Source organism: Populus nigra, chromosome 9, assembly GCF_951802175.1.
Source record: "Populus nigra chromosome 9, ddPopNigr1.1, whole genome shotgun sequence".
NCBI lineage: Eukaryota > Viridiplantae > Streptophyta > Magnoliopsida > Malpighiales > Salicaceae > Populus > Populus nigra.
The window spans coordinates 1,962,003-1,976,946 of record NC_084860.1 but is presented as its reverse complement, the minus strand read 5'-3'; the positions used below and the strand labels follow the sequence as shown (position 1 = coordinate 1,976,946).

The 14,944-nt window shown below is 34.1% G+C and overlaps 1 protein-coding gene across 1 annotated transcript; it reads left to right on the top strand.

Moving 5' to 3' along the window:
- Nucleotides 1–6,109: 6,109 nt before the first annotated feature.
- Nucleotides 6,110–7,356, top strand: LOC133702643 (NADPH-dependent diflavin oxidoreductase 1). Its single transcript, XM_062126950.1, has one exon. It carries the CDS (start codon nucleotides 6,833–6,835, stop codon nucleotides 7,040–7,042), a length of 210 nt encoding a protein of 69 aa, XP_061982934.1. The 5' UTR covers nucleotides 6,110–6,832; the 3' UTR covers nucleotides 7,043–7,356.
- The last annotated feature ends 7,588 nt before the right edge of the window (nucleotides 7,357–14,944 follow it).

Below are 14,944 nucleotides of genomic sequence, written 5' to 3'. Positions count from 1 at the left end.
GCTTGTCTTTGACAGGACCAACTTTCTATCTCAGCCTATTATACAAAACTAAAGGGCCTGTGGGATGAATTAGCCTCCTACAACGACACAGTCCATGGAGCACAACAAGATCAGCAAAGGTTAATGCAGTTTCTGATAGGGTTGAATGACTCTTACAGTGCTATTCATGGACAAATTCTCCTAATTAATCCACTCCCATTTATTCGTCAAGCCTATTCCTCAGTCTCTCAAGAAGAGAAGCAACGTCTCTTAAGCTCAATGCATACTGTAAATGACTCTGTTGACAGTGTTGCCATGGCCGTCCGCAGCAACAGTGGCAAGACCACCTCATTAATAGGTACAGGAAAATCTGAACGTTCTTATCAATCATATGGGACGCATGACTTTCGATCGCAACCAGAGACTTTCGCACGCAGACATGACCAAGACAAACGTCGTTTTGGCTCTAGAAAGGGACGTCCTTTTTGTTCCCATTGTGGAGAACCAGGCCACTGGGTTCAAACATGTTATGAGCTGAATGGATATCCAGCTGGCCATCCCAAAGCGAGGCATAATTCAGGCTCAAAGCGTTTTGGCAACAACAACAGATCTGTAGCTAATCATGTATCAGAAGATTTTTCTAAAGAAGATGGCAAATCAGTGGTTGGCATCTCAGAAACTCAATTAAAACAGCTATTATCACTTCTTAATAAAAATGAAGGACCTATCTCCCAAGCACATGCCGTAACAAAGCCAGGTTTGCCTAAAATCGCTTCTCGCAATTGGATTATTGACAGTGGGGCGACAGATCATATTTCCTCTTCGTCAAAATCTCTTTTGCATACAGATAAAAATTGTTCTTTGCCTTCTGTTTTGTTGCCTAGCGGCCAAAAGGCCAAAATCATTACCAAAGGATCACTGCCTCTGAATTCTGTTTATTATCTCCATAATGTGCTTTGTGTACCCACATTCAAAGTTGATCTAATGTCAGTAAGTCGTTTGACAAAAGGGATGAATTGCTCAATATCTTTTTTTCCTTATTGGTGTATTTTGCAGGATCTGGTTACGAGGAGGACGATTGGTTTGGGTAAACAACGTGACGGATTATACTACTTGGTGGCATTAGCAACGAAGACATCTACGATCAACTCCACCTCACCAAAAAAAAACCTACCAGCCTGCAATACCACCATCTCATCAACCAATCTGTGGCATAATCGCCTCGGTCACATATCACCTCATCGCCTCAATTTAATTGCCAAGAATTTTTTAAATTTTTCCGCACAATTTCATGATGTGTGCCCTGTCTGTCCATTGGCTAAACAAAGTCGCTTACCTTTTAGTCCTAGTGTTATTTCTTCCACAAAACCTTTCAATAAGATTCATTGTGATATTTGGGGTCGTTATCGACACCCTTCTATTTCTGGTGCTTATTATTTCCTTACTGTCGTTGATGATTATACACGTTTTACATGGATTTTCTTAATGCGACATAAAAATGAAACACAATCACTCTTAAAGCAGTTTTTCAGCTACGTTCATACTCAATTTGACTCTCACATTAAGATTTTCCAAAGTGACAATGGTGGTGAATTTCTCTCACTCCGTTCTTTTTTTCAAGACACAGGTGTCATACTTCAACATTCTTGTGTTTACACGCCCCAACAAAATGGGTTGTGGAACGCAAACATCGTCACATCTTACAGGTAGCCCGCGCTCTAAAATTTCATGCTCACCTTCCCGTCCAATTTTGGGGCGAATGTGCACTTACTGCAGTACACATCATCAATCGACTCCCTTCTTCCACCCTTTCTTTCAAAACTCCTTTCGAACTTCTCTACTCCAAATCACCCTCCTTTTCCCATATTCGTGTCTTTGGTTGTTTAGCCTATGCTACCAATGTCCATTCTTCTCATAAATTTGACAATCGTTCCATACCCTCAGTTTTTATTGGATATCCCATCGGTCAAAAAGCATATAAATTATTCGATTTGTCAACAAAAACAATTTTCACCAGTCGTGATGTGCGATTTCATGAAAATATTTTTCCATATGCTTCTGTCCAACCCAAATCCACCATCTCTCCTCCACACACACCTTCTGGTCCTATTCCCCTTATATCCCATGATATAAATTCCTTTGATTTTGGTTCTTTTACTTCCCCTCCCATTCCACCTCCAGTTTCCCTTTCACCTACACCATTGTCCCCTATTCCCACTAATTCAGCTCCCACCACACCTGTCACCGATCCACCATCTCCACAACCCACGACCACTCTACAAACCTACACCCGCCGCCCTAAAACTCTCGCCCCATGTGTGCCACTTACCGATCATCAAGACCCATCCCTACTCACCTTCTCTGCTCCTCCTTCACTACCACCTGATCAGCCTCCCCTACAACCCCACCTTTCCCTAACCGATCATCCTCCCCAGCCCACCTCTGATGTCACTCTGCTTCGTCGCTCCAGCAGACACACTATGCCACCAGCCAAGCTTCACGATTATTTCTGCTCCAATATTTACTCCCACCAATCGGCCTCCTCACTACCAGGTCCAACTAAAGGTACACGTTATCCACTGGCTAATTTTGTTTCTTATCATCGCTATACACCTGCAAATCAATCTTTTGTTGCTCAGCTCCATACTGTCACAGAACCCAAATCCTATTCCGAAGTTGTTGCTCACCCTGCATGGCAGGAAGCCATGCATAATGAATTGCAGGCTCTTTAGGAAAGTGGTACTTGGTCCCTCACACCACTCCCGGCTGACAAGACACCAATTGGTTGTAGATGAGTGTATAAAATTAAACACCATTCTGATGGTTCTATCGAGCGCTACAAAGCACGCTTGGTCGCCAAGGGGTTCACACAACTGGAAGGTGTGGACTTTCACGATACCTTCTCTCCCACGGCTAAAATCATCTCTGTCCGCTGCTTACTTGCTTTGGCCGCTTCTTCTGGTTAGTCTCTCCACCAAATGGACATCCACAATGCTTTCCTTCACGGTGACTTAGCCGAAGAAATATACATGTCACCACCACCAGGTCTTCGACGACAGGGGGAGAACCATCTTGTTTGTCACCTTCATAAGTCATTATACGGGCTGAAACAGGCATCTCGCCAATGGTTTGCAAAGTTTTCAGAAGCAATTTGCTCTGCTGGATATATACAATCTCGTGCTGATTATTCCTTGTTCACCAGCAAACAGGGTGAGTCCTTTATTGCTCTTCTGATATATGTTGACGATATTCTCATCACTGGTAATGATCCGGCTAGAATTGCTACAACCAAACAATTTCTACATAACCATTTTCGTCTCAAAGACCTTGGCATTTTGAAATATTTTCTTGGAATTGAGGTTTCAGCTTCCAAGAAAGGGATTTTTATTTCCCAGCGTAAGTATGCACTAGAGATCATTGCAGATGCAGGCTTGCTGGGTGCTGCCCCAATCAATACTCCTATGGAACGAGGGGTTAAATTATCAGACAAAGGCACCTTGCTCAAAGAACCAAACCGGTACAGAAGACTGATTGACAGATTAATTTACTTAACCGTTTCAAGGCCAGACATAACTTATGCAGTACATGTCTTGAGTAGATTTATGCATCAACCCCGGAAAGATCATATGGAGGCAGCTTTTCGGGTTGTTCGTTATCTAAAAAAGGCACCCGGCCAAGGATTATTCTTCTCTTCAAATAGTGACTTCAGGTTAAGGGCTTACTGTGATTCAGATTGGGCAGGATGCCCACTCACTAGGAGATCCACAACGGGTTATTGTGTTTTTCTTGGATCATCGTTGATATCTTGGAGATCAAAGCGACAGAAAACAGTCTCACTCTCCTCAGCTGAAGCAGAATACCGTGCAATGATAGGAGCTTGTTGTGAATTGACATGGCTTCGCCATCTATTGAGGGATTTGGGAATTTCGCACCAAGAATCAGCTTTATTGTATTGCGATAATAAAGCTGCCTTACACATTGCAGCTAATCCAGTTTTTCACGAAAGAACTAGACATATTGAAATGGATTGTCATTTCATTAGAGATAAAATCCAAGATGGATCCGTAACTACAAGACATGTGGATTCTGCACATCAGCTAGCAGATACCTTAACCAAGCCTCTCGGAAAAGAAATCTTTGTGCCTATGGTTCGCAAGTTAGGAGTGCAGGATATTCACTCTCCAACTTGAGGGAGAGTGTTGAGGGAACAAAGATCATAGTCTCCTACTTAGAATAGGAGATACGTAGATATTAGTTTTCCTATTGTAATTATGTTTCCTACTTAGAATAGGAGATCTGCAGAATTCTTCTTTCCTACTGTAAAGCAAAAGCGCCTTGTATAAATATGTGATACAGTATCAATAATAAATCGCTGCATTGAATTCAATCTCTTCTTTATTAATTTACACAACAAACTCAAAGTTCCAGAAACAACAACCACCACACTCGACGGCAGCAGAGCCAGTCGCAGGCTCCACCGTGATCCTCCAGTTCCAGCATTTCTTCTTCTCCTGTTCCAGCTACTCAGCAACGTGAACGCCAGTGACAACGTCCAGCCTCTCCACGCTGGCAGCTCCTCCACACCAGCAATAACATTGCACCAGCAGTGACCTCTTGACAGACCGTCCTCCTACAGCAACTGCAAAGGTGGTTCTTCTCAGTTACAGCAGCATTAGAGTTTCATCATCCCAGGCGCAGCAACATCAGCTTGCTCCAGCAGTGGCGCAGTCGCCAGCACCGCAGCGTGCATCTTCTCTGAATAGCAGTGTCAGCCGCCAGCTCTTAATTATTCCTCCACCAGCAAGCTATCAACCCCAAGCATAGTAACTTCTTCTCCCCCTTCCTCCCTCATAAAACTAAAGGCACTAGGGTCCTGTGCATGAAAATACACGGAGAATTAATTAATTACTTGTTGGCAATGACTCTTACCAGCAATCTTCGAGAGGTCACTGATGGTGTTTTTTTTAAAAAAAAAGTGGTTAGATCCAACTCACTGAGTCGTGCTAGTGTTAAAAAAATATGATTGGAACCCACACAGTTGAGGTTAGATCCAACTCCAATAAAAAAATAAATACGCTGTTGGGCTGTTTGTAGATCAAACCATTGAGTTTGGGCCTCGAGCCCTAACTTTTTAGTTTTATTGATTTTTATTTTAATGTCTTGAGAGAGAAACAAGCCGTAAATAATTTTTTAAAAAATCTAAAAAATCATTAATCTTTTTTAAAATTATTTGTAGATCCTTGCATTTTTTTTAAATATTTTTTTTAATATTTGGGTTGTAGATTTATACTGTAAGATGTTGATTTAATATCAATATATCTGTTTTTCTTCAAAAATTTCAGAAAATTAATCATAAAAATAAAACTCTCTTATAAAAAAGAAAAAAAATATTTTTTTAGTTTTTTTTTGCATATGACCAAGTCTCATAAAAATACAAAAATCATGTTTTTGCTAAAAAATATATATAAAAAATATATGTTGTGTTTTAGAATTTTCTACAAAATACATATTTGCTTGTATTTTGCATTTAATAACTAATTTATCGAATCCATACGAATTTAATTAATATTTCAATAACTCATAAAATGTTAATTAATTAGAATTAATGGTCAATATTTAAGTATAAATATTGAACCTATAAATAGGTTGATATTTAAACATCAGGAATTGACTAGAAAATTCATAAAATTATTATGAATATTCATCAATTTAATTAAGAGTATTTTTCACCACAATATACGAGTTATAGAAAACCCTTCCGCTTTTCAGGATAGATGAACCCTGTCAGGGCACCTACATAGATTATTTTCATAAGAATTCATTTGGGTAGACAAGCTCATAAATAATTAAAAAAAAAACTAGATCTATTCGCATGAATAAATTCTCATCCTAAGCTATAGATAGACTATCGGTTAGGAACTCATAAAAAAACCACACAATGCAATTTACCTTAAATAGGGTATATTAAAAATGTTAATATCTTTCTTAACCATAAACAGTCTCTTATCTCTAGAATCTTTGATAAAACTACAACATTTGGGTTCCTTAACGATCTTTAAACTAAATAACTAGGTATTGACTTCCACAACCCTGACGCAACGCTTCCATGTGTGACAATAGATATCACAAGTACTGTTGTATCATAAAGGAAAATGTATTATTATTTGTTATTACTTGTATTGAATCTGGTAAATGATTTCTGAAGGCTTATATATGATAGAGGTTGATAATGTGATAAGATTGGGAGTTTTAGTTGCTCAGCGTGATGACGTTCTGGCCTCTGTCAACTTATATTATCAAGTGAGGCTAGTTACGTTTTCTGATTTTCCAACTGGCGAAGTCAAATTCCTCTAAGCAATGGTTCTAATGGAAATGAAGGTTGAAACTTTGCAATTGAAATTTCTTCCTTTCAATTGAAGGAAAAACTAACAAAGTCATATATTTCTTCCTAATCATATCTTATATTCATGCTCCTTGCTAGCTCAGTTCTGATTGTAGTGGTGTTGCCACATATATTTGCATGAGCAGGTGTATATATTCCTGTATGGTTTCACAAGGGTTCCCGGCCCTTCCTCCACCATCACCATCAGCTCTGCTTGTACTTGTTGGACCCGGGACAGGTTGTGTTCCTTTTCATGGATTTGTAGAGGAAAGAGCCATGCAAGATGTGTCTGGCTCAGCTGCTCCTACTTGGATGTTTTTTTGGTTTTCGAAATGAGGAGAATACTTTTTGTACAGAGATTTTTGGTTGTCTCATGCACAGAACGGTGGGCCACTTCGCATAGCAAGGGGTGGAAGGTTTTATGTAGTCTTCTCAAGAGATCAACTACAAAACGTTTATGTGCAGCATAAGATGAGGAAACAGAGCCAGACGGTTTGGGATTTTCTATTGAAAGGGGCTTGCATATCTGTTGCAAGTTCGGCAACCAAAATGCCCTCAGATGTAATGTCAGCCATGGTGGAAATTATATCCGAAGAGGCTGGATTTTCAAGGGAAACTGCTGTTTTGCAGCTTAGGAGATTGAAAAAGGTTTGTAGATACCATGTTGAAGCATGGTCCTGATCTCTGCTGGGTTCTTGCATTATGGGACAATTCCATTGGAGGGAAGAAAAACTAGCTTCTAGCTTGTTGTAAAGGTTCTGGAACTTCAAAATTGATTGACAATTGCGCAATTTATATGCTGTTCGATTTAGTAACAATAACAGGAATACAGTGTATGATCGTTAACATTAATTTATCTAGCAGCTTTGCTTCCTAGAAGAGATCTTGGAAAGTTTGTTGTGATGCTGCTTTTTAGCATATGCCATATGTGGTGCATCATTTTTTTTTTCCTTGTATTGTTATAACAATGGGATTTGTGATTGTTTTTCACGCTATTTTTCTCATGTACGATTATGCAAAGTGGCAGCTAGGTTTATAAATCAAGTTTTCGCCTTCACCTCTCGAAACCGAACTCTGAGTTATAATATGATTAAGAGGGTACTATTTGTTATTGTATTTATTAATAATTTTTAAATCAAAATATTTTTGAAAATTACAGTGCAAAAGCACAAAACCCTCTTATACACACTTGAAGTAAACCCTAACCTCTACTCATATCGAGGTGGCAAATGTGAGTTTAGATTTCGGTAAAAATAAGGGTACAAATCTTTTTTTTTTCATTGAGAACTTGATATCATCCGAACTCGATATAATAAAAAAAAATTTAGATTTACAAGAATTAATGATGCAATCATTATATTAAATTTTAGGTTTTGAATTGAAAAACATAAACAATCCTCTCTTTCTTTTTTTATTAATTCGGCATTAAAGTTAGTATTCTCTCGTGCTATTTTTTCTTAAATTTCTAACTAGTATAATATTGATATGTCTAATTAAGATTCGATGGTTAACTATTATAAGAGAAAAAGATGGCATTATCACTTTGTGACTTAATAATATTTTAAAAAATATATACAGAAAAAGATGGCATTATCTCTGACATAGAAGCCTGCATATTGGTGTGTCACATCATTTCTTTCTTCTAACCTCTTATTTCCTTTCAAAATAACTTTTCTTCGAAGGAAAAATTATCTTCTTGCACGTCAATTTGGGGCATACTTTTATTTTATTTTTAAGAAATTCAGCAATTTATAAAAACATTTCACATAAGGACATTTTGGCTAGAAAAACATTCCAATCTAATATGTTCTTAAAGTATAACACTTGTGTTGGAAATTAATATTAATTTGTCACCTTCGATAACGTCTTGCGTCCTATTTTTATTTTGTTTTTTTTGTTTTTGTCTCAAGCTCATGCTCATTCAATTGAGATTCGATATTTAGCTACCCAGTTGGCCTAATTTCTAATTCGAAATCTGGATGGATGAGTTACGGTTGGTTCAGATTTCATGCCTCTACATGGAGAAGAAGATTTTCTTTCTTTCCGTCACACATAACAATCCACAGCTCTTTGTGAGCATTTTGGCCTTTCTTAGGATAAAAAATAATTTGACTTCATCTTCCATTAATTTGTGTTCCTTTATCGCCATGGCAAAGGGTTAGGTGCATAGGCTGCCATACCCCAGCTAGCACGCTTGCACAGGTCTCTTGTTGGTTTCTGATCCTCCCAGGCAAAAGTCATATCTTTCCCATTCACTGTTTTTGGTGAATTTCGCTTTAAGCTTGCCACTTTACAGAATTCTTTTACGAAAAATTGAAGAGGAAAAACACACAACAATGAAATCCCTAATTTGACTTTGTGACTGAGAATTCACGTTTAGTTTTACCTTTCATTTTATTTCACAAAGTTTATAACAAGACGGGTTTGATATTTGAATATTATTTATATTAATGAGTTATAATTGGATATGAAACATGTAAATCAAAAAATGTCTTGGATTGGGTTTAATTTAATTACGAGAATAAATATTAATTACCTAGTTCAGATTATACTTTATATATATATATATATATATATATATATATATATATATATATATATATTGTTGTTAATATAAATGTAAACGTGTTAATAAAAAATACAAATAGAAGAAAACAAAAAGAATTAATTCAAATTAACCTCATATTTTATTAAAATTCTTTTTAAAAAATCATAATATATAATCCTGTATCATGGACTGAATAAAAAATCTAAAAATGTGTTACTAAATGTAGATTTTGATCTTATAAAATAATAACCCAATGATGGCTTTACATTGAGAGTTTTAAAAAAAAATGGCTGAAGCAGACAAAATAACGAGTAGCTGCACTTACAAAATAAATCGGTTTGGTAAACTGATTATGGAAGGAAGTACAAATTAAAAAGTAGTTGATAATAGTTATTTCACCATGCCGGGATAATTTTATTTTTTTTTTTGGAAAAATACATTATCCAAGTTTTTTAAATGTTTTTTTACAATAAAAATCTTAATTATAAATAAAAAAGTCTATACATATATCTAATTAAATAAATCGAGAATCATCTATACTAATAAATACAAAAAACAATGTTAACACGTCTATTTGACTTGCCTAATTATAGGTCGAATAAGTTTTTTTTAACGCAAATAAATACAATTATGAATTAAAAAGTTGATGTTTATATATATTAAAATATAAAGAAGATCATATCCATTACTAAAGACATATAAGATCTCAAGTTAATTTTTAATTTGGTAGAAAAATAGAGCAATATTGCAATTTTCATATTAAAACACCATTTCCTCGATCTTCGTATAATAAGTTTTCAAAAAAAACATGAAGAAAAAATAATTATGAAAAAAATTACAAAAAAATGACAATAAAAAAAATGGTATAAATAGACAAAGTGTAGAGTAATAAATATTTTAAAATATGTAAAGAATAAAAAATAATATTTTTTTTAAAAAATATATATATAAAAAAGGAAAAGCTAAAAAACAAAGATAAGGAAAAAAAGGTGATAAATATACAATGTAAAATGATAAAAATATCAAGTAAAAAATCGTAGAAAAATTTAATTTCTACATTAAAAAATCAATTTTTGGGTATATGTATAATAATAATAATAATAATAATAATAATAATAATAATAATATATTGTACACCCACGCACGCTATAATTACTTGATTGAAATGGCTACCCAATGTCCAACCGACAACAACATTTGGATGGAACAAATATGATATGAAACTACCTTATGTTTTACTTTTGAGTGGAGGCTATAATGAAACCTGCATCCCTCTCCTGACTTTCTGTGCCTTGTGTACCACGTCACACGGAAAAAAAAAGACAAGGGGAGGCTGCTCTAACAGTAACTCTAAGAGAATGTGAAGAGCTTGTGTCTATCGGCAATGATGACAACATCATTGGTAAGGCATGATGGGATTTGCAGCCACCAAAATGTGGGCAACACATAGGATCACTACATGTGTAGACTGCATCGAGAGGGCCCTTTCCCTCGTGGAAAAGTCAAATATTTAAACATTATATTTAAATCTGTAACTCAAATCTATTAACTCTTCGAATATTCAAACATTATACATGCCAATTCTTATTCTTTCAAAACAAAATAAAATAAAACTTTGAAATGAGATCATTTCAAGCCTTTTTTAATGAAGAATAAAGCTATAAAATAAAATTATTATTTTTTTCTATATTAATCGGTTAATTAATAAATTGCTGAATTAATCGGTTAATTAACCGAGTGTTATAACATACCATTTTAAAAATATTTAGATTTTGTTTATGGTAAGATGTATTTTTTAGTTAATTTTATATTTATTGATATTAAATATTTTTTTTGAATATTCTTAAGAAAAGATCATTTATATTAGTTTGGTATAATAAGAGAAGTTTAATATTTTTTAAAATAAGAAAGTCGATGAATAGATATTTAAAATCTTTCTACTTTATTTTAAAAAAATCGCAATTTGAAAGGAGGCCACATATAATAATAATTGCACCAGCAAAGAATGAATATGGTTGGCTTGAAGTGAACTTAACGGCTGCAGCTTCCATCGAAAGGAAGCCACCCAAAAGTTCAAAGTAATCATGCTACAAAACGGAAACCAACATAGACCAGGAAATGGGGAGATGTACAGATATATGCTATGAGCCTTCATAATTAACCACTTTCTTTGACTTTTTCCATGGCTAATTAACCATAACTCCTCCAGTTAATAATGGATATTCAGTGGATTGTTTTTGTATTTAAAAAATTTAAATTTAAATTTATTTTTTTATTTTAAATTAATATTTTTTTAATATTTTCAAATCATTTTTATGTATTGAAATTAAAAAAAATTATTTTAAAAAAATTATTTTGATAAATTTCCGAGCAAAAAATATTTTAAAACATAATCATTGTTATATTTTCAAACATCCTCGTGATGTTTAAAAATAAATTATTTTGATAAATAAATAAAATCATTATTATATTTTCAAACACCTTATCATGTAAACCTTTCCTTCTCATGTCAACCTTACTTGGGATCTTGGAAGTTATTTATGTTGATAAAATTAAAGTACTAAAGAAAGGGATTTAATTGGGTTTTTAAACTAATTTTTTTCTCGAATGGATCCAAGAGTATCAAATATTTTTAAAACTACTCCAGTTAATATTGGATATTATTTTCCTAATTTTATGCAATACATAATTAACTTGTTTTTAAGAGAAGTTGGCTTGCTCAGACAAAGTTGCGATATGATTTTAGGTGGAAGAACTAAATTGAGAAATGTTTGATGAATCAGTGACGAAAATGATAAAGTAAATTGTTTTGAGACTAAATTGATCAGAATCCCACGGTTATGGTAAGGCTGCTGGCCTCACACTCGCATTGAACAATTCTTCAACTGCCATTGTGTGTGCCTATATATATATATATATATATATATATATATATATATATATATATATATATATATATATATATATATATATATTGTTTATTTTAGAGAGGTCTCAAGGTAATAATTAATTTATAATTAATAGATTTGTACATATCAATATTGGAAATTTCCCCTTGCTAGATAGATAATCTCATGATGGGAAACGAGAGATGGGCGGGCATTGATTTGATTGACAGTATGTCTGGATTACTTAAGCTAGCTGTGATGGAGGTTTTTCGTTTCTTTCTTTAAGGGGCATGCTACAGTACCCTCCTGATACAGCCATGCATGGGATACTCTAGAGAACCAACCTGTCGTGCTATTGCGATTTGGCCTCAAGTGCCTGCATATCATCCCTCCTTTCATTTTGATTTAGCGTAGCACTGTTTTGTTCTGTTTCATTTAATGCATATTCCCTTTGAATGGTGATAATTTCCAGAAAGAGGGGACCGAAAATTGAAAGAAGGAACAATTACAAAGGGGTAATTGACCTTCAGCTATGTGGTCACCTCGGTTATTGGTAGCCATGTTTACAGATGCTACTTTGTCAAGGTAGATTTTTTTATTATTATTTATGTAAAGTGTCCGGATCAGTTTACGTGTATTTTGACTAATTTTTATAAGATTTGAAGTTAACGACTAGGTAAACCTCTAGTAACCATCAATATTATCAATTATAAAATCTAAAACCACATAAAAAGCAAACTTTTTGATCTTAAGCTTTTATTATTGCATCATCTACTATATAATTATCAAAATAGATTATTGGATTGGAAAGAAAGAGGGGAAAAACCGCACGGTGCTTCTTAATTAGTGGTCATAACTGCAGGCTTGAGATTGGAGTTTCACATCTTGACAAGTACTGCTTGTTAATATGACCCAACCCGGACCGGTTCAGTCCATGACCCAACCTAAAATCTAGATGGCAAGTTGACGGTCAATTTCACGAATTAATATGTTAGCTCATGTTCTCCTCAAACAACATTGTTTAAGATTTTTCAAAAGAAAAAATGAAATGAAATCCTTTAGACCTAAATCAATGTTATTTCATAGAGAAAAAAAAGCTTGAAATGACATTAATTTTAAATAAAAACTTTAAAACAAATTTTGAAATTGACTTGACTAAGTTTAACTTCGGTTTGGCGGGTCACATTTTAACTCATTGTGTTACCCAAATTTTATAGTAACAACTGAACACCATATTTTTATAAAAAAACAAAAACTAATCTAGCCCTGTAAAATAGTGCGGGCCCATACCTTGTAAATGGAAGAATTTGGTTAAAAAAACGAATATTGCTAGGATGCTTCCTTGACAAGCGCCGCAGCTGCTTTGTCCAGTGTTAACAAGCCACTCGTTCAAAAAACTGTTGTTTTCTTCACAGTTATCATATCCCGCCGTCCCAACAGTATTAAGGCACTTGCCTTGTACTGTATTTTAAAATTTTTTGATTTTAAATTAATATTATTTGAATTTTTTTTATTGTTTTGATATATTTATTTTAAAAATAAAAAATATATATAAAATATTATTTTAATATATTTTTAAGTAAAAATCATTTTGAAAAACACCTAGCATCACAATCACAAACACAATTTTAATTTAAATTAGATGTTAAAGAATCACGATGTGATCGAATTTAGATTAGATGCTAAAAAAGTTAACTTATTGGGTTAAAGAGATTTAATACTTTTAAAAAAGTTTGTTTTTTATTAAAAAATAATGTAATGTTAGCTTTTAAAAAAAAACTCAAAATTATTTTATTAATTAGATAAGCTTAAATTAATACAATCCAAATCTTGATTGGGGTCATGGGCATACAAGGTTTGATTACTTATTTTGTTGTCTTTACTTTTAAATATATTAATTGCCGTCCATATAAACAAATAGCATTGCAGCTTCTAATTGCTAGCTAGTGGAGTCTGCAATTCCAAAAGCAAGAACTTTCCTATATGTTTTTTTTTTTTTTAATTCTTTCTATCTTCCAATAAGTTTTTTTAATGCAATCGAATACAATATTGGTGTCAAAATTGGAGGTGGAGGTGTAACCTTATTATAAAATGTTCTGACTACCCTAAATAAAATAATGGATTGCCGATCAGGACATGTGCTGCCCCTGTAAATACTTCTTACTTACTGATCAAATGTAAATGCTCATACGGAATAAATTTATTTTGACCTTTACCTATTTTTTAAAGAGAAAATAGAATTTGTAATTTGTTTTTCTTTATTAACATGGATGTTCGGGCCAACTTGCGCGTACCTCGATTAATCCTACGGGCCCTGAAGTTAACGATCATATAAGTTTCTAGTGACTCTAAGATTTATAAAACTCGAATGGGTGAATTCTAGGTTGCAAATCTAAAACCTGACTCGTTGAGTTATACCTCTTAAAATTTGTAATTTGTTTTTATATGATGTGGTGGTGGGTATGTATATCCATGTTTTGACCCGGCTAGTGCATAACTATCGGGGATGAATTTACTTAGGCGTGGTTCTATCTCTCCTTTGAAAAATTTATAAAATCCCTCGTAAATTTATAATTAAAAACAATTATGGCATTTTTATGATATCCCCCTAAAAAGAAAAAAAATGCTTTGATTCTTATTTTATCAAGTTTGGATTTATCTCTGACCATCACCATTCAGAACCTCCTCCGGATGGATTCAACATGAGCGGAATAGCCCCACGCCCAAGAGATGAATAACGGGGGAGTCCATAGAACTCAACCCACATCATCAATGTCATGACATTGGTGTCCTTTGTTCTTCACCGCGAAGGAATTTACATTAACATGATTGGTTAATTTCCATCAAAGATTGATCAATTGCATTGACTTAATTAATTAAATAGTAATATAAATGTATAATTGTAATAAATTGTAAAAGGATGCACTTAATGCTTAATGGAGTTCTGCTTTGAAAGCTCATGAACCTGAAATTGTCGATAATGCGATGGTCATTTTCGCCGCCAAGATTGCTGTTTGGTCACGCTTGCCTGATGTACTATCCTAGCATTCAGGTTTAGCACGCAAGCGTTGATGTTGTAGCAAAGAATTTTTAATTATTTGCATCTTATAGTATGAAATTATTGGACCACCACTGGCGCTTATACAT

Excerpts from the sequence above, each read along its gene's own strand:
- LOC133702643 (XM_062126950.1), top strand. The coding sequence starts at position 6,833 with ATGAGGAAACAGAGCCAGACGGTTTGGGATTTTCTATTGAAAGGGGCT.